Source organism: Leptosomus discolor, chromosome 2 (genome assembly GCF_034619465.1).
Source record: "Leptosomus discolor isolate bLepDis1 chromosome 2, bLepDis1.hap2, whole genome shotgun sequence".
NCBI lineage: Eukaryota > Metazoa > Chordata > Aves > Leptosomiformes > Leptosomidae > Leptosomus > Leptosomus discolor.
Window position 1 is genome coordinate 66838860 of NC_141392.1, and position 25011 is coordinate 66863870.

The 25011-nt window shown below is 36.2% G+C and overlaps 1 protein-coding gene across 1 annotated transcript in view; it reads right to left on the reverse strand.

Moving 5' to 3' along the window:
* LAMA2 (laminin subunit alpha 2) overlaps window positions 1-25011 on the reverse strand; it is a 284721-nt gene that overhangs the window by 41256 nt on the left and 218454 nt on the right. Inside the window, exons 42-47 of the mRNA XM_086460446.1 lie at window positions 22860-22962; window positions 14337-14453; window positions 11471-11653; window positions 8612-8766; window positions 6783-6926; window positions 5714-5847 (exon numbers count right to left, since the gene is read on the reverse strand). Coding sequence (XP_086316572.1) covers window positions 5714-5847; window positions 6783-6926; window positions 8612-8766; window positions 11471-11653; window positions 14337-14453; window positions 22860-22962 — 836 coding nt within the window. The remainder of the gene's footprint in view (window positions 1-5713; window positions 5848-6782; window positions 6927-8611; window positions 8767-11470; window positions 11654-14336; window positions 14454-22859; window positions 22963-25011) is intronic.

Genomic DNA, 25011 nt, shown 5'->3' on the forward strand with positions numbered 1-25011 from the left:
CCTCAATGTTCTTTTTGAACAAAATTCGCTATACAGATGAAGTGGAACTTTCATTGACTAAAACAAAGCAGTTGCATTTTTTAAATTATTGTGATGAAATTAGTGTTAAGTAATTGTTTCTTGACATAACAAATGATGCATGCAAGGTTCCAAAATAAATTTCTGTATTTCATAAGGTGTATTAGATTATTTTTGAACTGAACTGAATGATCATGCGATAAAGTACTTCCATTTCCTTCACTGTGATGCACAGGGTTTGCATTTTCTGCAGTGGAGCTCTCTGGTTGCTTATCAAACACGTACACACCTCATTATGTTTAAGGATGTTACCTCATTGTCCTCTATGAATCATACCATCAATTTTTTATAACAACGACAACAACAAAAGAATTTGCCATTTGTTAATAGTTTCTGCAGCAGTTCATTTTCTATTCCTTAGGTTATATTGATGTAGTAACTGGTATGGAAAGAGTTTGCTCTCATATTTTTACAATAAAAGGAACAGAATGTGGAGAGACATGATTCCTCCCAGTCTTCTAGGTATATGGAAAGTTATTCAAAGGAAACTTGAATAATTTTTAATCCTTTGCAATAATTGACTTAATATTGCAATATGGACAATAGCTTTCCATAGAAAGCTTACTACTTACCTAATAGAAGTAAACTATGAGACATTTATAGTCACAGCATAAATTAGTGTTTCATCCCAGACAGATGGACCATAATCAACACACATTATTTCTTATGGGGCCATAATACGATTGCAGAAATAAGCACAGAGTGTGATCCAAATCCTGTCATATGCAGATGAAGTATCTGGTATGTTCAGTAATGTAGTGGAGGAGTGGCTGGGAGATGAGGTAGGCAGAGGGAGATAACATACTGTGGATTTATGGATTTAGAAATCACTGCTTTATCTCAGTTTTAATAGGATGCCAGAATTCCCATGGCCGTTGTCATGTTAATTTGGAAATTCCTAACATGGATGTCTGGTTCTGAAATCCTAACTAGCACCGAAACAGTCGGCATAGATACCAGTATTACATGGAACTGTTCTAAATTTTATGTTTGATGCTCAATGAAGAAATACACCATTTAAAATAAAACTCACTTTCTTTTTCCATAACAGTTTACAAAGGGTGTATACCTATCAAGAGTGACTACCCATTTTTCTAGATTACATGTGGTATTTTGCTGGCTACCTGATTACATTCTAAAAATTACTTAGTACCTGTTCTCAAGCTAGACAAAACTGAGATTTTTCTCAGAAAACAGATTTTATATCTATATTTCTGAAAAATGTTTCTAGGGAAAGGAAAGCTAATTAAATAGAGGTGATAAAATTCACCAAAAATTTCCACATGTATGTTTTCTAGATGAAAATTTACATACTTATCCTATCAAGATACTGTCAAGTCACAGCCAGAAAACTAAAAAAAAAAAAAAGAAATTCCTTTGATTTTCTAAAGTCCCGAACTTTGCTGCATAAAATGATGCAAAGTTCCTTTTTGTCTAATTAGAAAACAAAAAAGATTGCATTAGGATGTTGAAGTAACATGCAAACTAAAAGTTAAAAGCATACCTTTCAGGAAGAACTGTCATTTCTATTAAACGAAGCTTCACTGGAGGAACTTATGTTTAAAGCACAACAAGGAAGATTACATATCTTAGGTTACTGAATAAGCCAAGTGGAGACATTGCTATCCTGTACTTACAGAATTGCTGGATTTAGAAAGTTTACCGGACCAGGACTCTAGAGGGTGGGAAAATCATATAAGACTATTCATTTTATGTCTAAAGCACACTCTTCAGACATTCCTTTGGCTCAGAACCTACTACCCAAAAAACAGAATGAGTTGAGAGTTTTCTTACGAAATAACACAGAACTGGAAAAAGCCACTTAAATAATAATCATAATAAATTAGTTGAGACATTTCAGTTTTGACAAATTTCTCCTGAACTATGAAGCAGGGCTGAAAAGTAATGTTGAGGGTTTCCAATCAATGGGAAATACCTTTGTAGATCTATGCCATCTTGCCTGATTTTAGTCAGGGATCGCTAGGCTTTCAATGTGGAAAATACGTATTTGCAAAAAACCACTGGAGCTCTTTGATTACCCACCCCTACCTTGAACTAGCACCTCTGAAACCACACGGACGGGATTTTCAGCTTTCTAGAGAATCTACTAAGTGACATCTGGGGTATGTGAACAATGATGTTCAAATAATTTGAAACAAGTGGTCTAAAGCCATCCACATTATTCTAAAGATTTTTTTTTTTTTAAATTTCCTTTAATGAAAATATTTTACCTTTAATTCCAAAATCAACTGAATGCTAAGTAGATAATTTTCTATGCAGCAGAAATTCCAAATTTTTACTTTTTGTCAGAAGGTTTATTGATATGAAGGCCTTTAAAGGATAAAATTCTCAATGCAGTAATTGTTGAAAGACTAACAGTTGCTAAAGACTTTTTTCTTAAACCGCTTAAGTTTGCCGTTCTGAAGGAACATTGACACTGACATTGGCACTTCCAATCTACATTGAGCTGAAATCAAGATTCCAGTTTAAAAACATTCAAGTGCAATAATGCAGAAGTCACTGAGCAGACTGACACTTTTTAGGGTATCTAATATGTCATAAATAGCATGGATGTCTTTCATCTTCAGACTGAAATGCTAACAATGGAGCCTCTTCCATAAATAATTCTCTCTTATTTAGGGAGGACAATTGAGCTTGAAGAAAGAACTTGGCTAACTTGACAGCAAAAAGACATTGCTATCCTGGCGTGACAAGTCAGCAAGTTAGAAGATATTGTTCTAGTGATAGTCCAAGTGACTATTTAGTGATAGTTCTGCAAAACTGGAGGATTACAGCACGATGTACTGCATGGCTGATCATCTGAAAAATTTACATAATGCCATGCATGGAGGGTTTGCTCTTTAGGACGTGCATGATGTGAATGACATGACTTTTGCAAGTCACGCAAAATCTAATGCATCAACATTAGATTACAAAAATACCATGTAGAAACCTTTGCTCCTTGACCCCTTGAGAGCACAGAAAATCTTCACTGGAAAGTATGGCTTATGCTTGCCACAGTAGTTTAAGACTGAATTCTTGCTGAGCTGGGCTGGATGTGCCTATGGTGAACTTGTGATTCAAGCATCCTTTGTCCTCAGAGGAAGGGCATTGCTGAAACTCTGTCATTAACAATTAAAACAACGGTAATACTTAAATCACACTTGATTAAAATCACAGCTAATGAGGTCCTGCTCCTAAGTGAGGCCTGCTGAAGTCAAGTGACATTGTTTCACTGATCTAGCCAGTCTCAAAAACGTTGTCAACCATTTAACTGTTTCACAAAATTGACATTGTTCGCATGTTGCAAACCTGCTTTAAATTATTTTGTCACATACTATTATGCCAGATTTTCCTTTGTTGATTGATACTTCGATTGATTACAGTTCTTGATGCCAATCAGATATGCCTCTGTAAGCAAGTAAGTAACTCTAAGTGGCATTTGTTAAATTCCCGTACCATCAAAGTACAGGGAATTCCTCTAGGAACAAAAAAAATTTACTTCAATTCCATAAAAAAAAATTAAAATATTTCCATGATAACCTCTGCATGTACAATAAAATGCAAAGTATCAGTATGCTTCAAATAAAAAGGTGATGAAAATTAAAAGTGTCCCTGGAAAACAGATGGCACATTGGAAATTTTGGTGCAGAAGTCAACTGAACTGAGCATTCCCGATCATTACTCAACAGTCAGCTTTTTCATATTTACATTTAATTCAGTATACTGAGTGACCTTGAGAATTTCACAACCTGTGTGCCACCACTTCTCTTCTTTTTAAGGCCCGTTGGGATCATTGGTTAAGAACTGCTGTCAACATTTAAACCTACCACATCATTGTTACTCTGTGTCACCACTGAAATCAATGGCAAAATTCATCAAGGCCAGAATTTCATCTTATGTCCACATCCTAAGTGGACGCCCTGCTCCAGCTGTTCAGGCAGCTTGCTGATAAAGTCTGGCTGGAATTGAGCAAAAATTTGAAGAAAAAAGGTGAGGGAATGAAATGAGTAAAGCTGTCCAACAGCTTATGAAGGGAGTCAGAAGACAGTTATCAAATAGACTAAATTGTTCAAAGTTGAATAATCTTCAGTTGGGTATGTGATTTATGAAGTCTGCCTTAAGAATGCAAAATCAGTCCTGAGCTCCTCATCTTAATCCCTCAAATCCAACTGATGTCTCTGCAATGTAATTCCCCTAAACACTGCTCTGTACTTCAGATTTGTGCAGCTGTAATTGTTCTAAATCGCTGATCCAGCAGTTTGTTCAAAACTAATGGCATGCACACCCTATATATCCAGAACGACCAGCTTAATAGGCAATGTGCTTTTGTAGGATGTGTGAATTTTTATACCATGTCCTGGCATATTCTGCTGAAGCAGCTTTCTTGTAAATGAAAGTCTGGCATTACTGTATCATGAAGCTCTTTTAGTATGCATAATATGAAGTGGTGAAGATTTCAACAATTCATATTGTACCCCAGTTTGCATTTTCCTATCAATAAGGTTTCATTAAGCGATCTTCTGGAGATGGAGTCATAATTTTATTTAATTCTCTGCTCTGAATGGCTGATTTCTGTGATTTCACTAAATTATTTAAACTGGATGCCATTTCCTCCTCTGAGAGCTATGGATGTAACCTGAGACTGCTTTGTTTTCTTTTCCCTTCTTTCTCTCATTGTCTGACTATATTATCAGTTCTATGTTTAATACGATACGAAATTAACTGTAATGATGCAGGAGGAATTACTCAGGTTCATACAAAATTGCAATATAGATAATGTTATGTAAATTACTAAGATCTGTTCAGAAGTAGTAAATAAAAGATATAAAGTTATGTAATCCTTCTGCTGTAATTACTACACCATATGTCATGTGTTTTCTTTTTGAATGGAATATATAAGCGTCAGCTATGTGACATTTGAATATTAAGGTATCTATATTTCTCAAGTTCAAAAGCATTCAACAGTTGATCTCAAATTACAAAGTATAGTTTAACTTTACAGAACATTTAATCCTTGAGTTTTCATAAACTGTATTTTTTAAAAACCTCCAGTTTGAAGAGGCATTCTGTCTATAGAAACAGCATTTTGAGTAAGAATCAAGATACTGGTGTATGACAGACCATTCCTTTGCAGTACTGTATCATCAGTACCAGAAATTGAGAAAAGCTGCTCTGAAATCCAAGGAGAAAAGAATAGTAATTATCTGTTTAAGTACCAAAACCTGTAACTGATTTTAAAAGGAAGCTAGTTGAAAAAGGGAATGGATAGAGTAATAGGTAAACAAAAGGGAACAGAAGCAGTCATAGATTGTTGATGCCAGAGGGGAAATATATGATGAAAATAAATTATTGACACAGAACAATTCACATTTCAATAGTAATTGTAGTGTGTACACTTCTGGTACAATTGGATGTATGTTCAAAAGCTTTCATTAAACCAGACTAGAATTTCTCATATTTATGACATAATCCTTTTTTTTTAAAAGTCAATGTTTCAAACATAGCAAATATTTTCATGTAAACCTGAGGTATGCCAAGTTGAGGACAGGGGGTTAGAAGAACAACTTGTTAAATTTAGCCTTCTTTTCTTTAGGAACCAAATCTTGGGAGGGAAATATATATATATACTTGCCTAGAGGCTTCAATCTGGTACCAAAACCCATCATCAATGGTCAGATCTGGATACTCTACCCGTCCAACACCAGATCCCACATCCCACAGGAAGCTCACCTTGCCTTTGCGCATCTCTATGGCCAAGAAGTCAGTCTAAATGAAAAATATGAAAATAGAAGCAATCTCATACCTTAATCAAAGGAAGTTTCCAGAGCTACTCACATTTCAGAAGGTCTAATGAGGCATCAGAAACCCATATATAGACAGTAAAGTATGAACATTAATTCTCAGAGTGATCTAAAATGAGATTCTCATTTTCCTGCTTTCATTGGTTCAAACAAGAAATCTTAAGCCAAAGATGGCAAATTATTTCTGTCAGTGATACGCAGTAAATGGCTGCTAGACTTACAGAAAAGTTAATATTGTAGCCATCAAGAGAAGGCTTTAACTCTGAGTAATGTTGCTTGTAAAACATCCATTGGATGGCAGAAAGATGTCAGGATTCTAGGCTAATATATGATGCCATCTAGCCTCTTCATTTTGTATTAAGTAAATAAAATATATAGTTCAAATGTTAGAAATAGAATACTTTTCCCATTTACTGAATTATTATTGAATATTCTGTCTGCTATAGGGCTCATGGGAAACTGAATCATTCATCATTATTATGCTTGGAATTGTAGTCTTGACTTAAAATTACAATAAATAGGAGCTTTGACAGATGCAAGATGATTAGCTACTTCATTCCTAAGGGAAAACCCACAACCAACAAAAAAATTACCCTAGTTGCACTGTGAATCTTAAAGCTATAATGTAGTTCATGTACAAGTCTGCAATTTCATATCTAGTTAAAATAAAAAAATATATAAAAAAAAATTTTCGAAGTCCCTATATTATTACCAAAGCCAATAAATGTTTAGATTACCTTAGGCCCTCTACTACTGCTTTGAAGCCTCTAGGAAGAAAAAAAAGAAAAAAAAAAAAAAAAAAAAAAAAAAAAAAAAAAAAAGCCTTTCTCATCTTCTGTATTTGTCAGTAGTCTGATTTGATCGAGCAACCCTGACATGAAAAGCAGGAGACAGACTTACAAACTTGGCACTTCCAAGGTAAAAAAGCAGATTGTCAGCAACTAGAGTCTTCACGTTGACAATGACAGTGTTGTATGTTCCCTTCTTTATTTCTGGTCTGTATGTGCGAATACAATTGCCTCCAGAGGACACGGACACTTTGATCTTCAAAAAAAGCACAGCAGAAAGAATTCAATTTACTGCTTTTTATTCCAGCAATAACTTTAGATACTTCTAAATAATTATATTATACTCCTTTTTTTCTTCCTTCCCATTTCTGTTTCACATGTACCAGGGAGCTGCTTGGATATGCACAGGAGGTAGAAATGAAATTTTCTTTCTGGGATTGTTTATTAAAGGGAAACAAAAGCTCTTTCTGGCTTTCAGACTTGAAAGGACTTATGGATTAAAAATAGCTAGAAGATATACTGGTCTAACGTAAGCATCAGCAGAATTCTAGCAGTAGAGATAGTCTATAAGTAGAATGTGCAGCCAGGAGAATAAGCAGCACTCCTGAAGGAACCACAGCACATTGCTATCAGGTAGACAGGATGATGTATTTTTTCCTTGCAATATCTTCGGTTATGTCAATTTAAGACACTCTTAAAGATGGGGAGGGACTCTTTACCAGGGAGTGTGGTGATAGGATGAGGTGTAATGGTTTCAGACCACAAGAGGGTAGATTTAGACTAGGTATTAGGACGTTCTTCACTGTGAGGGTGAAGAAGAAGAAGAAGAAGAAGAAGAGAAGCTGTGGCTGCCTCCTCCCTGGCAGTGTTCAAGGCCAGGCTGGATGGGGCTTTGAGCAACCAGGTCTAGTGGAAGGTGTCCCTGCCCGTGGCAGGGGGGTTGGAACAAGACGATCTTTAAGGTCCCTTCCAACTCAAACCATTCTGATTCTATGATTTCAATTCCAGCTAGACATGTATATGTATTAGAGTAGATGTACGTAATGGTATCACCTTATGCTTAGGCCAAACTTTGTCAAAAAGGAGATCCATTATACGGCTGTACTCACAATTTCCCTATCTCAGAAAAGCTGAGCAGTTAAGTACTTCAAAGTCTCCAGACAGAAAATGAGTGTAACAAAACCATATCAACACTGTAGCCTGTCTTTCTATTGTGTGCAAATTTCATCGAGTATAGGGAATACACTTCTTTCCCAGGATCTTATTATTTTTTTCCCAATCATTCCTCAGGAAGTTTTCTTAAGTACTGTCTTCAAGAAATTGTTTCCTTTGCTACATTAGCTCACAAGCTGAATAACCTTAGTTTTAACCAGCTGATCCTCAAGTTTAGAGTATTACTGAGTCAGGGAGGCAGACTCCAAACACTTTAAGTGGACTAGAAATATATTTGTTTGAGTCCTTAGAACTGCTACTGGACAAAGAAAGTCAAGAATATGGGAAAAGCAAACACACTCAGCAATTTCAGTGAGTTTGAGATGGTGTCATTCTCAGGTAACGTAAGTTCTATGAAATGAAATCAGGGGCTTAATGTAAGCACTGAGGTAAAAAAATACATTTACGTTTTCACAAAAAATCAATAATGTTGTGACTCTTCTGCTGTACTATCATTCACAATACTTCTTAAATAATCACCTTTCCAGATACATTCCTGCAGATGTTGTCCATTTAACAAGGGCATGTTTAAAACGAAGAAAGAAGACACAGAGTGACAATCATCAGAATATTCTCTTTTTATCTGAGAAAGTATACTCTATTATTATTTACTCTCTTTACATATGTTTAGAATTAGAAAGGATTCACCCCGTGGAAAACAAGTAGAAAAGTAGAAAATAAAATCCCATCAATACTCAAAAGGTCATCTTATTGAGAAAGAGGGCTTACCGAATTGGCTTGCTTCCGAGCTTGGTTTATCAGCTCTTTTATCTGAGAAATGTTTTTCCCTAAGTTATCCTGAAGTTCTTTGATTGGCTTGATTTTATCTAGCAGACGATCTGCTTCCTTTTCTAGGGTTTTAATACTGGAATCTGCATCAGCAACTTCATAAGAAAGAACAAGACAGCTTTAGAAAATAGTGTCAGAGAGTAATTATACACTGCAACAATAAAATACAAGAAAATTCTGCATACACAATACTCAGCTGATTGTATATGCTACTATGAGGTACACAAAGACCAGTAAGCTACCTGAACAGAGTAAGATAATTTAAGAATATTTAGAATCAGGTTAAAGCAGCAATAGTAACAAACACAGGTGTTAAAGCAGGGTTTTGAAGCAGTAACTATGCTTCAGGTCAGGATGATTCTAATGGAAAACATTTCTGGTAGCAAAATACACTTATGAATGAAATATTTACTTCCTTTTTTTTTTTTTTGTTTATTTGTTTGTTTTTTTTTAAACTCCGATTTTGAAGAAAAATGTTAGATTAGTGAAAACTGGTTAGATTCCATTAGTGATTTCTGAAACATGGTTAGAATAAACTTGAAGTTAATTCTTGAATTAACTATAATGGGGACAACTTATTCTGGACACAAGTTTAAAATTCTCTATGTGTGCTGAAAGCAGATTAAAAATCAGTGGCAGTAAAAACTGCGAATATTTTCATTTTTTCAGGTGAACTTAATAATTTCACAAGGATATTTTTCCTCTGTTTTTCTTTAAGCTTCAAATGCCTTTTTTGCCTCTCAACATACAACCAGTGAACAATGCCCTCTCTTTGACAATTCATCAGCAAATCTAAGGACTGCAACACTTGGCTAGCATGAGGGCATGGGTTTGTGTGGATGACAATGTAAGTGACAAACCTGCATTTACCAGAAGAATGTACCTTGAATTATAATAATGATAATAACAACAACAACGATGCTTAGATAAAGTATGAAAGTCTGCATATCTAGTTTTGAATAGTCACCCAGACATTGATACCAAATCTTCAAGATGCTTCTTGAGGTTTCACATAAGTAAAACTAATTACCAAGTCACTTTATCTCAGAGCAAGAAGGAATTATTTAACTAATTCAATGAATGTGAAATGTAGAGCCCCATGCAGAAGCTGTGGTGGTAAGCAGTGAATCATCATTTACTGGAAAAGACACAATAAAAGCAGGAAGAAAGAAAACGTACGTACTGATTTCTGTAGGCAAGATAGGGAGACAAAGAAAAGAGAAAAAAAGATAAAGTAAGAAAATATTTTGAAGATCTAAACAGAAATGTAATGTAAATTAAGGGACAGGTTTAGTCTAGAAAAAAAATCATTACCTTTTATGTATTGCACATCTACATAATGAGAATTCAGGGCCTGAACATTGACATACAAAAGAGGCTATGTCTACTTTAGCATGTAGCCGTGAGTGCAAACGTACTCACGATATACATTTGGAGTGGTTTACTCTGCATTTATTTTAATTGCATTCTGTAATCTGAGTATCCATTATCAGTTGGAAAGTATATGTCTGGAGAACTTCTTCCTGTTAAGCTTTATCTGACATGAAAGAGTTTGCAAGTGTTAAGAATACCCCTCAATGTGAACCAAACAATGGTGGCTGGGGACAATCAAGAGGTTCACTTCCAAATTATTGCTCCTAATCTCAACTAAAATGCTAATGTACACACAGTCTTAGGATACTTGGCCTGGGACAGATGGCCTAGTCTAGATCCAGCAGTGCCAAGAAATTACTGCTTTTAGGCCACTTCTCAGCTGTTTATCACTACCCCGCCAGAGGTCATTACCTCATAGATCTGCTTGTTCCATAACCCACCATAATCTAACCACACTATTTCGATCAATAACTACCTTTCATATTGTTTAAACAAGTATGGATCAGTCTGACTGATGGAGACTATATGTGGGCTCACACATGTATCTCAGTTGATGAGGGATCAGGAACTTGCAATAGGCAGGCAGTGACAAACAGCCATGGGGATTAACCTCTTTCACTGGTACAGCTACAATTTGAAGAGGATATTTGTCCATAGAACGAGAATGACAACTTCCTAAACTGGATGTTTTTTAGGTGCCCAGCTTCAACAAGCTGACAACAATCTGGGGAGCCCAGGTTAGCTGAGAAATTAGTCCTGCAGTAATTTTATATAGACATTCTGGTTTTGTGGTCAGCCCTGGCTGAATGCTCCTATATGATACGTTCTAGTAATCTCATAAAATGGTTTGTAATTTAGAACTCAATTTTATCTATCATAACCAAAGTACAAATCCTAAAGCAATTGTCACATCTCATAATCGAATTCACTGTCAAAAAAAAAAAAAGTATACAAAACCCCATTCCCAGAATCTTCTTTTTCTTCTTAAGTGTCTTCAGCATTCTACCAAAAATAGTAACATATATGAAAGAAGTCATGCACTTCTCCCAGAACTGGCTACCTGACTGACTGATGTCAGAGTTAGCGCGTGGAGTTTTGCTTGAAACAAGGGGAGAATTGCCAGTCAGAATCTTTGATTATTCACCTCCTAAATGCTTTAAAAAGTAGTCTGTGGAACAAACTATCCACCACACATTCATCCTGCTGACATCAGCTTTTTTTTACAACTACTAGCAGCAGTCATTAAGATGTAAAATTCTTTTTAGATATAAAGCCCAGAAAACAGAAGTGATAGAGATTCCTTTTATGCCACTGTCGTAATGCTATGTGAGTGAAATTCTGGAGTGTCTCTGTTTCATTTTGAGATGTGAGATGAAAACCACAAACTGAAAAAAACATCACCAAATAACCCAAAAGAGATCTTACTGTTCTTGATAGGATCCTTCACAACAGCATTTGTTTTTGCCACATCATCTGCAAGTTTACTGTAATTGTTTCTCAAGCCCAGGAGATTCTGGTTGAGGTCTTTAATCTGGGCCAGGACGTCATTTGCAGTATCATTGGCTTGTCTTGCTTTGTCTTTGGCTGCCTGTACCTTTATAGCTGTATCTGTAGGTAGAAAAGGACAATGAAATGATCGTGTAGAGTACAGAAGTTTCCTTCGCACGTCTTAAGAATAAAGTTGGGTTAAAATTCTACCATCGAAAATTGTGTTGTATAGTTCTTTGAGAGCTCCTACTTCACCTGTAGAAAGACATTACGAGTTGTAAGTGTGGATTGCAGAACCTAGCCCTTTATGTCTTTTTGGAGAAATCAAATGCACCTGAAGAAGAGAAAATGCTCCAGCTCCATTCGTATGTAAAGGACAAACCATTTACATTAGACAAATTTTTGGGCAATTTTGTTGTTGCTGTTGACTCACTGTTTCACCTCTGATCAAATGTCAGATATAGTATTTGATAATTATAAAAGAAATATTCTGATGTACAAAGCACAGGAATCTAACTCCACGTGTTTCATCTGAAATTGTGACAAATCTTCTGAATCAGGAGACCAAGGGTCCATTGATTGAGTTAATCACAAACATCCATAGACATCTTTGGTGATCTTGAGCAAAAAAATTAGCCTCATGCTGCCCCACCCCTCTGCCTGCAAAATGGAAATGAATGTTTTATCTTTGGGGTGAAAACATTCAAGTCTGGAATGTTTTTGATTTTGCTACTGATAAACGATAGAACAGGCAGCTAGGTATTCAAGTAGGTATATACTCAAATCCTGTGTTAGTAAATCAGATTGCTTTAAAACTTGTCCTGCAGTTCAGGTGCTGTTTCCACTCTGGGATTACATTACATGATGCGGCAGCAGCACAGCTTGTGCTGGGCTAGGGAGCTGCCAAATTTTGTGAATTCCCACGTATGGGAGGAAGTGAGCAAGGAGAAAATGTTGTGGTGGACACTCCAGCTTGTAAGGGAATCTATGTGAACTCCCACTCTACCAGCACACCACAGTGGAGTTGTGGGACCAGCAGGAACCTGCTTTGCCACCTTCTTCCTGTGAAACTGTTCTTCCTTTTTTTTCATCATATCTAAGTACGTCTTTTTGAGACCACCATTAGAGGTCATGCAGCTTTCTGGCAGAGAGAAAGTTGGAGATACTGTGTTACCTCCTTTTATTGCTCACACAAATTATATTTATTATCCGCCACACTTTAAATTACACTATCCGTGTACACGTGGGTCCTTGTCCTAAGGTGATCTACCCATCTATCCCATTTTGAATCTTTCTACTTTTATTTGGCTATTAGTATAGCATAGACAGAAGAATTATTAGTTTAAGTACTCTCTGCTTTCTCAAATCCTTGAAGAACGAGATATATGACAGGGTCATTTTCTCCCCCATCCTCATTCATTATTTCCCTGTTGGACAACTAATTTACTGCATTTTCTTATCCATGCCATTTATTTGCTCCGAGTTTCATTCTTAGTACACATCCACGTGTTTTCATAAGTGTCCTTGTCCCAAGAGCAAGCACCCTGTAACTCTAATCTGACAAGAGTTTATTACATTTATATAGTTGCATATTTCACATCTTTTACTTGTTGCATATTTAGTATTCTGTGTCCTAAGGTCAACTGGCATTAGAGGTCCATTTTGTTTGACTGAGGCATCTATTTGTGCACAAGAAAAGAAACAGTCATGGTAATACCTGTGGCCAAAACCTGGGAAGCGGCATAAGATGAGCATGACCTATTAAAACAGCTTTTTGTGGACACTTGATTTCAAGGATCACTAAATCTAAACCAAAACTTTTCAGTTATCTGGAATCTTAAAGCCACAGAAATGTGCAAGACAAATAGTAAATTGTTTTTCATGCAAAGTTTTTACTTTTTACTTTTCAAGCAAAGTCTGAACCTTCCAGGCCATCACAAATCAGACAGAATATAGATTTTCTTTAGAGACTTCTCTTAAGGCATATCCTTAGTTTATAAAGTGCTCCTTGGAGAGAAAGTCATAGCAGATTACACTGATAAAAAACCTTCTTGTTTTCTAAAACAAACATCCAGTTATCACTGTCAGTTATAAGGTAACTACATTGTAGCTCCCTATTTCTCACTATCACAACACAAAGGAGCTAATATCCCAGGACTTCAAGATTTTAATGAATATTACAGATTTTTTAAAGGGTTTTTTTGGCTATACAGAATTACGAATGTGCATAGCACTTCAGAGTTCATTGAGGGAAGCCTGTTACAGTTCTAAGCAATTTACAGTCTAAAATAGATATACAACACCAAACAGTGACTGGAAATGATACCGCAGCATAAATCAGTGAGAGTGCAAGACAAAACCCAGCAAATGTCATCCTGCTTTTCCTGTAAACTCAGTTAAGTCTTCATTCTTCTTGGGTTGAGTTATACTGGTTAAATTATAACAGTTCATCAAACAGTAGTTTCATTAAAAAAAAAAAAAAAAAGACTTCTCATGTTTAAAGGAAAGACTATTTGTCTCAGTTTGTATCATAATTCCTGATACCATAATTCTTTTCTTTCTGAAACCTTTTGCAAACTGCAGAAGCATAGTACCTTTTACTGTGCCAAAATACAAACTGATACCATGTAACTGTTTTCAGCTCAGTTCTCTCTCTCACATTGCTCATCATCTTATTACAGCAGCCAATGGTCAAAGTGGACACAGTGTGGAAACAGGCAAAACATCACACAGAAGTTAAGTGATGGAAAATAAAACAAAAGAGCAGGGATGAGTCAAGTGTTGTAGCACTTTTCAAGCTTACCATTAGGAATGGCTGACAGTTTTCCTAAGGTTTCATTCAAAGCTCTCAGGAGAATGGAATTCTTCTCATCAGCATCTTTCAGCCGGTTCTGCATGCTGTCCAGATTATCCCCTTTCTCTATAAAAAGTGCACAGAGTACAGAAGCTTTAACTCTTTGTTTACATTATCCTTTCTTTGTACATTATATAAAATGTATAATAATGAGCAAGCCATTTATCATTAAGATATTATAGTCTGTAAATAAGAAAGTCCAGTAAAACTGGTTATAGGATTCCCTGATAATCTTCTGTTTCTTTAAGTTCCCTGCTTCCAAGGTATCTAAATGCTTGAGTTCCTTGTGCTGTTGTATATTTATCAAGGGTTTTCCTAAAGTGTACAGAGGAAAGAAAAATTGACAATCACAGATGGTATGATTGATGCAAATTCACACAATGACCTACTGATAGATTCAATGGGTGTGATGTTTAGTATGGCTTTGATTCCTAGATTAAGCTACTACTGAAATTTTCTTCTTAAGGTGGTTGAACATAGTGTCAAAGAGGCAAGATCAGTTAGATCAGCTTACTGTTGCAATCAGACTGGCCAGAGCCCCATTCTCTTGGATTTTCTCAAAGATAACCAATGTTGACATAACATTTGAGTAAAACACATGAGATCACCCTAGCACTGATCATCAATATGAGGACAATACACTAACAACTGGTTACTATGAAATAAACATACTAGACTTTTTGGGAAAAAACCTATCTGGTAAATAAAACTCAAAGTTGAGAATTTGTTGAAATTGAAGAACTAGTACAAATCAAAGGCACAGGTGTGTCAGATTCTGTACATTGCAGACGAAACTGATGTTATCCTTTACAGGTATGTTCCTATTCCTCAGCATTGCTTTCAATAAATCTTATGGAGTTTTTGGAACAGTATCCAGCATAGCAATAATTTGTCAAACTCTCAAAAGTTAGATTTCAGCTAAGCTTTATGGCTATTTGAACAGATATTATTTCAAAATTTAGAAGTAACGTTTGGCACAGAAAATGGTCGTTAATGCTTAAACTATCTTAGGGGGCATTTTTCATACTCTCTTCATATCAGTATGGAACTTGCTGGAACAGACAGCTGGTAATTTCTTACCTTAAAGGTATGCCCTACTGGGAAACTAATTCAACATCGCTGTGCTTGATAGCGGGAAGACGAGAATAATTTGCAGAAAAGGAGTTCAGGATACAAAGTATGACTGTGACCTTCAGATATGTGACAGGTTATTGAAAATAAACACCTTGGTTTTGGACACCTATTCAAGTAGATATCAGGATAGGAAAACATACTGGAGATGGGGTTTCTTGGTGAATTATAGTCACAGACTTGCCAAAACCAAACAGCATCTTTTTTTTATTAAAGGAAAATAATTAGATATATCACTGGTACTCCAGCATCTCCAACAGCATCAGTGCTATAACCCTTTTGTGAGAGAATAAACAGAATAATAGATTAAAACGAGGGATGTTCCACAAATTCTAAAAAGGCAAGGTTTCTTAAAACTAGATGTGCAAGAAGTAATACGTAAAGAGAAAAATCAAACAAAATGTATATTATCTACAAGAAATCATTAACTACTTTTTCCAAGACTACAGAAAGGCTGAAATAGTGGATGGAATTCAAATGAGAATCACACTTTTGTTGTTAGACCCTTTGAAATGTCATTCAGGATGAAACTGGTTTGCTTTATTTAAATTAGAGCAACAGACGGGACTGCAGGAGTGCCTGGAAGTAAGCCTTCATTCCTGCAAACTGTCCTGCAGAGGAACAGATCATTTGTGTGAACTGTAAGAGGCACAGTTAACACTAGAATAAAGTTGGGAAGAATGATGTAAATTATAAGATCACTGTTCTCAAAAACACCTTTATTTTTAAATGACAGGTTTTGTCTCCACTGCTGAATGAGGCTACTGGTAACGTGATGCTGTTAAACCAGGATGAACTCATGAGATTCTGTTCTTAAATGCTCTGAGAGTTTATATGAGCTCATTTCTTGTTAAGTAATAATACCGACAAAACTGCTTTAATTTCCCCCATTTAATTCTGAAATTACTGTCTGCCTGATATTTCCTTGGTGTCTCTGGTGCCTTTTGGGATGTTAGTGTTTATAAAGTGTGTTACTATTTCTGAGATATTTGATTCATTTCCTGTGGTAGTGTGCTAACTTTGTTGCATACTCTTAAAATACCTCTTTTTCTCCTCTTTACTCTGCCAGATCCAACATTATGCTAATTATCCCCCAGTTATATTTCTGAAGAATCATGTTTCCAGACGTCTGTTTTCAGCTTTGTAACCATAGCAGCAAACTGATTTTTATGGATTTTAATATGGGAAGTTTCCCTAGAACTCCAGAAATTGAATACTGTGACTCCACCTGTTTAATAGTTTCTCTTTTAATTCCTCAAATACATTTTAACTGTGTTTTCAAAAAAATTACAATAATAAAGCCATAAATAAATGCCCCAAGGGAGACACAAAGAGATGTGAGGAGATACTAAGGCCCGTGTCAGCTTTTCAGAATAATTGTTCATTTTGCAGTGATATTAACATGAAGTTATATGTTGAAGTAACTTCCTATACTGTAATCCAGATAGTCTCTTCAATAAGCACTGAGCTAATTTTGTGTGTGAAAGACGAACTGAACTGACTTCACATCAGCTTTGCCCCATCTTTTAATTATTAGCATTTATGAAAAATGCTGGAGCTACAATTTGAAGGCCTGAGATCCTACATTTCATCCTAGAGGCTAGGCAAAATACAGGCAGCTACAGTCTTAAGTTTTTCCAAACTACACAGCTTATGTGACTTGGAAGAGGTTAGTGGGTCTGCACTGAAAGATGCCAGGCACTGTCTAGTCACATCCTGAGAAATCTACCTCAATCCTGTTTCCACTTCATTAGCTCTGCACGGAGACGGCACAGGGTGCCAATCAATGCACTGTTTATTGTTCAAATCAAAACTATTCATGCGTCACTGAAACTAAATCCCAAAGAGCAAGCAGGATCCTGAAGGACTTTGCAGGTATGGGCCTTTAGGTTTTCTAGTTTGGTTAACACGAACAAATATTTTCAACTTCTGTTTATATTTCCACAGTTAAACACAGCATTACAGAATAAAGCTTTATCCCCTTTTCCTCTGAGTGAATAAATTGAAGTGAGTCAAAAAAAAAAAAAAAAAAAATCAATCCCTGCACTCATATACTTCATTGATGAATTTAAGAACTTAGTAACTTACTGTTTATATGCAGTGATCTTTTTTTACAAGAGCTAATTTTTTACAAGTCTCTGCAGATCACATACATAGGTGGCACTGGTTAATTCCTGATGATATGCCACCTTTGCGATGCTAGTGGAAGCAGATGTCTTCTGATAGTGGGACCAAATGAAGTTTTCCATGTGCAACTGTCCAAGAAGATATCATAAGGCTATGCTACCCAGTGCATGTACCCCAAAACTAGAATAAAGGTGGAAATCTATCAAGGAGCTGCACAAATGAATTGTTCCTCATTTTGCTTCTTCTAAATACATTATTGTTCCCCACAGTCCCATCCTATAAAGAAGAAGATGGGTCACAAGCTCAATTTTTTCCCCTAAAACAAGCAAGACTTAGAAACCAACATTAGGAACAAACAGGGCAGACGTAACTAGAGAAACACAGCTAATGATGGTTAACATTTTAAAAAGACTACTTTCAGCACTGACTGCAGTCTTTCTATGAATATTATGTTGGTCATCACACTAATGCAATAATTTGGTGAATGCAATATGTCAGGTCAGCAAAAATACAAAGCAGAGGAGAATACACAAACAAGTGATTTAGCTGTGCCTAACAGGTGGAAAATGTTTTAGCTAAAAATAGTCACGTGTTGTCAGACAGGACAAGTCCCCCTCAAGTCGTCAATTCTTAAGCAAAAGAAATTACATGAGCTGAATTTCAGTAGCCACCTGACAGCAGTCTCCAGCTGAAGAAGAGTTTATACATCTTATTTTCACTTTCCATTGATCAGTTTTGACAAGGCTGTATATAGTCTTGAATCTGCACTGGGGCAAGTATATTTTTAAAATAGTAAATTCAAAATTATAAGGAAGAAAAATTGCTCCTGGCAAACTGAAAATCCCTCAAGGCACAGAGAGAATGAAACTGGCAGGCAGCAGCATTCACTCATTTGTAGCCAAAATTTCAAAACTCCTTCTTAGCCAGAGCACTACATACAGATCTTGCTTCTCCCACCAGGGTTATTCCTTCTAACTCCTAGACCCACAGAGAAAGAAATTACTAAATCTCCATTTTAATAGCTTCTGTCAGAAGCTTTGCTTTGTAAGGACTGTTTCAGCAGATTTTGGTGGTAATATAAAACATTTCCGTGATTAACAGCTGTTTTATAACTCAGGTAATTGGCCACAAATCAGGGAATGTCATAACGTAGCAAAAAAATACTCCCACCTCCATCACAGCCCAGCCTGGATTTTTGGACCGTATATTAGCAGAGCGGCTTACGGGTCTTCATTACTTTAACTAATGTACTACCTGTAGTGCAGACAGAGAAATTTTAAACCAATGATTCTTCCGCCTACCAGATCTTTATGGAGTGCCCGTCATCCATCCTGCCCTTTCATTCAAGACCCTGAACAGGGTCGCTTTCTATGAATCATAAGAAAATATCTTTCTATCGGTTTGAGACTCAGTTCTCCCTTTCTATTGTGGAAACATCAAGACATCCATAATACTAATAACACCACCACTTTGGGGCAAAAGCAGGGTGGGGAAGAAAAGAAATGTAAGAAATCTGTCATTGCATTTTATTCTTATGCAGCTGCATTCTGGGCATGTTAACAGACCTCTGTGGGTCAAGCTGTGGAGCATGGCCATATTTTATTAGATACAAAAAGGAGTACTGTGAAAAGTTCGGAATGTTTGTCTGTATGAAACATTTTAAATCTAAGGAATAGCAGAGAGCATTAAGAAAGCTCCTTCTCATTATCCTTCAGTATGGAGCAAGAACATAGACAAAGATCTAATACATGCATTTTAAACACTGCTCCCTGCTTGCATTAGGATTGCTTTATGAATCTTTAGACTGTTTAGACCTTTGCTTCTGAATTATGAAACTGTAATCAACTTAAATTCTCACTGGCATAAAATTGGAGAATAACATACTTTTTTCAAAAATCTCTGAAGTAATGTCTTATTGAGGTTGTAATACATCTTTTCTCAAGGTTAAATTTGACAGTCTTGTGGGCATATGGAATTCGCACGTATCCAAGTACGGACACTATTTTATTTTGTCCTTGAAAACAGGGCACTGTGCTATATGGAATACATGATTACTCCATCATAACTGCCTGGGTAGCACACAAAGCTATGGACTCCGCTCTGTGGTGTCCAGTCTGCTCGGAAGAACACTGCATCAGGGAAGAGGCACTGCTGCTGTTTCAGTGTTTCCTATACACTAGCCATGGCAAATTGCAGCAGTTCGCATTCCAGAAAGGGGCACTAGCAGCATCCCTATTCATTCTACTTCAGCCATGCTACTTAAATAGCACACTGGCCTCCCCTTATACTTTTGTGATTTTCTTAACATATTTACTGAAACATGCCCCTCCAGCCCTAAATCTGTACTGAATCTGGCAGTAAAGAGTCGCAATAAAGAATACCGTAAATACAGATTCAAGATTTACTAACAAAATGTGTCTGCAGTTGCTATCAGTGCTGCTACAAGAACATAATCATGTTTTTAACTTTCAGAGTATGACAGTGAAATGTAATTAATGACCTTATGAGACGTTATGCTTTCTGACCTTACTAAGCATTATGTTTACTTGTTAACCAGTTCTGCATTTGGAAATCCTAGAGCTGCCAAAACTAAATGAAAGTGTAGTAATAGACAAAAGATGACTCTAAGTTGCATAGATCTCATCCTTCTTGCTGTATGCCTTTCATAATGCATCTCCCAGGAGGCCAATGAAAATTTTGCACGTTAAAAACCTGAAAGACTGGCGTCTATTACAAAAGTCTATCTTGTTTCTAATAAAAAGTATTTTAACTACTCTAGCATCACAGGGAAGCTTCAGGCATCTTCTCTGTGACAAGCAGTTTAAATCTCAACCTTGAATATTTACTGTGTGTGATTTTTCTAGTTCTGATGTATGGACCAAAAAAAACCCAAAAAACCAAAAAAACAACCAGCTTGATTTTCAGATCCTACGATGAGCAAAAAATACCTTATCATAGCTGTTTTCCTCTCCTTGTCTTTATTTCTTCCAATTCCTAAATCTGTTTTCTCACACAGATTTTCAAGTGCTATGCTTTTCGCATCCTTGTGGTTAATGCCAGGTTAGCCTTATTACACCTTCAGCCAATTGAATCAGATTAAAATCTAACGTATCTAGTATGAAAGAGTTTTTTCAAATACTATGGTGACTGGACACAAGTTTCTCAAAATACACGCAACAAAATCTCAAATTACAAAAGGGAAGGGTTTACAGGGTACTAAGTTGAAATAAACCACAAAGTTCTCAACTTGAACAATGAAAGACTTTCAAAACGGTTGTACGGAGGACTCAGTTAATTGATCCTTCTCTCAGACTTTACTATACAGTGGCACAAACACTGTATGCTCCTAAGTTGCTTTCCTTTTTAAATGTGAAAACAAAGCAATTAAAGCAGTAGCATTTAACATTTTTCACAAAGGCAGATGTGTGAAACTCAGTGTTGGCCTACTTGAAAGTGGATAATTGTATCATGCTTATTTCCCCTCAGGTTTTGTCAAAATGAATTATTTTTTCAATTCCTTTCTAAGACTGCTGTGGAGAAAGAAGTGTTGAGTACTGTTAAACAGATGTTTCATTAGTGCTGCAATAAGTATTTTCTTAGAGGACCTATAAAACAATCTGTCTAGATAAAGACACAAGAAATAAACTGCTTTTGGTTGCAATGATCAGAAGATCATTGAATCATAGGCTCAGAACAGATGTTTGTCCAAAGATCATTTTTCTCCTTCTGACCAACAGTCATTCCTCACTGATGTTTGTCTAAGCTGTTTTCAAAGGTCGAATCTCTCTAATCTCCTGAGTAATCAATTCCAGTAGTTCTGTATTTTAATTACAAGGAAGATTTTCCTAAATAAGTGATTTGTATCAGTGCCTTTGAGATATGTTACTCCCATCTTCTTTGGAGAAATCTTGACATAACTGAAGAATATTAAGTCCCTACAAAATTGTCTCTTTTTCAGTCTACAAATTTAAATTATTTCAGTCTTTCTCCTCGTCTCTCCTCATTTCTCCTCCAATTAATCTTCCTGATGCCTTGAGGACGCTCTGTGTACCACCAGCCTTCACAAAGTTCAGTGCCCAGGACTGTAGCCAGTAACTTAGCTAAAGCACTAGGAACCCCGAACAGAGTAGAAGGATTGTTTCATGTGTTTTGGAAAGCCATGCTCATATTCATGCATTCCTCTATGACATCTGCCTTTTCCACCTCTACCCATCACATGATCTCTGCTTCTCTTTAGTCTCCTTCTAGAGAAGTGCTATCCAGACAATAGCTCCTCATCCTGCATTTCTGCAGCTGATTATTCACGTGTGCATCAGATACCTCATACGTGTCCATACTGGCTACTGTCCTACCTTCTCACACTATGGCATTCACTAATGATGCTTTCATTTATTGATGAGAAAATACTAAGGACATTAGAAGAACAGTCTGATCTGAATTACCAGCTTTTACATCTCACCAAACAGCATAGTTCAAAATCTTTTTTTTTTTTTCCCAGTGGAAAATGTTAAATAGTAATTAAAGTTGTTTTCTTTTTCACTGGGAAACCAAAGCATTTGGTTTGAAATCTACAAACTTTAGGATTTGAGCTGCATTTAGACATGTATTTATGCTTTAGGAGCAAAGAAATGTTTGTGTGTGAAAACAATTTTTCTCCAGAGACAGATTTTTAGGGGTGTTTGTTTGTTTGTTTGTTTTTTAAGAAAACACTTCACAATTCCCTCCCATTACGCTCTGTTTGATAAACATCATTCTACCTCCCCATGCTTCCCTTTTCTGGCACAATCCCATAAGCATCCTGAAGAGATGTGGTATCCCTGACTGCCATTGCAAACTCTGCTTCTGTATTGACAAGGATAAAAAATTAATTCTGGGCTGTTTTTTATGCTAATTTTCTGCTAGAGCATTTAGTAAATCAGAACCAGTATTTCCATCCCCCTCTCCTCCCCACTTACTCTTGCCCTTGCTGTAGTTAGCAAGAGAAGACCAAGGCTCCAACCTCCTCAGCCTTCCTGTCCAAGAAACAGACAGAGGGGACAAGAATAATGCCTGGACCCAAATCAGGAGAATCTTTTTCATTGACACATTATTCAATCTCAAATCAGATAATGAATTTTACTTTTTTCCTACTGATATGCTTCATACTGGAAGCATAGTAGTCGCACAATGTTTTTCTTGTATTTAATGGGCCTGAATGCCATATACTGCACATACCTTTAACATCGTTTTCTAACATCTTGGCTTCATTAAGGACCCTGAAGCTTTTCTGAAGAGAGCTCTTGGCACCATCCTTCAATGATCCTTGAGGACCAGATGTCTGCAGACAAACAAGCAGTGTCATACATGCAGCAAAGTCTGAAGTCATAAAAGACATATGAAATTTATGTAAGTGAACAGTCATCTAAATTGTAATGAACTTCAGTGCTTCGAAATATATCCCATTGCCGTTACATTGGTCTACAAGAGACAAAACCCCGATGTCTCTAATTAATTTCCTTTTGTTTATACAGGAAGCCAGATCTCCCTTGGAATACCAGTGATGACTTAATTAAAAAGAGAAAATTTCCATAGGTTTAAAGAAACAGATTTGACTCCAGGAGCAAGACTTTGTCCAAAATGAACAAACAAAAAGATATTTCTACTTAAACATGGCTTTCTCCCTCCAGCTACGGACACAAAACCATGCAATATAGTATTTCTCCCTAGCAGCAGCTACAGTACCTTTAGAAGCCAGACTGGCTCTGATAATCCAAATTCTAATACTGAAAATGGAGATTCCTTTGCAGTTAAATTCAAGAACTGCAATTGCTAGGTCAGTAAAGAAAATATGATATAAAAGAAATATAGTTTAAAAAGAAGGGCAAGCTGCAGTTAATCTGAGTTTTATTACTAAATAACCATCATTCATCATATCATGCTACTTAAAGATCTTTCTTCTGAAGAACATCCATCTCTATCTTCAATGCAGAGACTGATCAATAGACAGAATGATTTTTCTAAATTAGATTAGTACTTTCAGTTGGTAGGAAAAGCTCCAGGTTCTGAACCACTTACTGTTTAGTTTGTAAGACTGAACTCAGGTCACACATCATACTGAATACATTTCTTTAAGAATACTCCTGACAGCCAGATAACATTCTATTTTAGTCATGGGTCATAGCCTTGTAGCTAGTACGTAATTAAGAAGCAGCTACTTTTCATTTTCCAGGGCAGATACATATACTCAGAAATTATCTATGTGTCAATTAAATGACACAGTTATTATTGCTATTCATTATTTATATAATGAGCAAGCCCAGAGGTGATATTTTGCATACTACTGAATTTTTGTTGGTTTTCGATGACATTGTAAAAACCATATATTGGATTTGCCCATTTCTTCTTCTTTTAAAAATCTTAGGGAATACTTTGGATACTTTTAAAATTCAGAACCAAATTTTTTGTTACAGTATATCTCATGGCATATGTTGCCATGTCACAGGGTTATAGCTATTAGAGATTCCTTGTATTAATACAGAATGTAAATGTATGCTTAGCTTTCATCATAGGGTAAGGGATTTTAAGAAGTAAGGCCCATATGACTGCGATATTTCCAAGCACTCCTGAAATACTAAGCTGTGTACACAAATTCCTTTCAACATCAACAGACACTATATATTTGAAATCAGTTTCTTGTAGATTTTCTTTATCATGTAATACAAGTAGCATTGGTAATAGAAAAATATATATAAACCCGGAAAAAAAAAAACAACCCAAACCTCAGACTATCCAATTAAGCAAAAGACTGCTCCTGAAGGAACAATTTTTGGCCAGATTTTGTGGCAGATGCACCTGTCAAATCAGATAATACTTTTATATTTTTTTCCCATTAGCAACGAAAACCATGGTATGATCACTCTACTACGGACTTCAAAAACAAAGATTGTTGTTATTATTATTAAATGACTAGGCATGGTAGACTGGCTGTTAAAGCAGTTTATATTCAATGAAATGAAGCTGGAAGGGCAGATTTACAATGCAAAACCAAGTAGTTCATCAAATCAGGGACAGTAACTGGGCATATGCTGACAATTAGAAACAGATTTCAGCATAAAGTTAACACTAGAAAATCTCCTTCAGAAACAATACTGATTCAAAGCTTTAATTTATATTTATTTTAAAATAATTGTGAAAGGGATGATTAATCAAGACATATGATGTAAAACACTCTGCTAGCTTTTCTTGTGGCTCATGAGATGTTGAGTTATGATGAAGTCGGTAATGAAAAAACCAAACATTTTCTGGCTTTGTGTAAGGGGAGTTTGTGTGCTTGTGGCACGCCTGGGTCATGATGAATCCCTTTATGATTTAATAAGACTGACAGCCA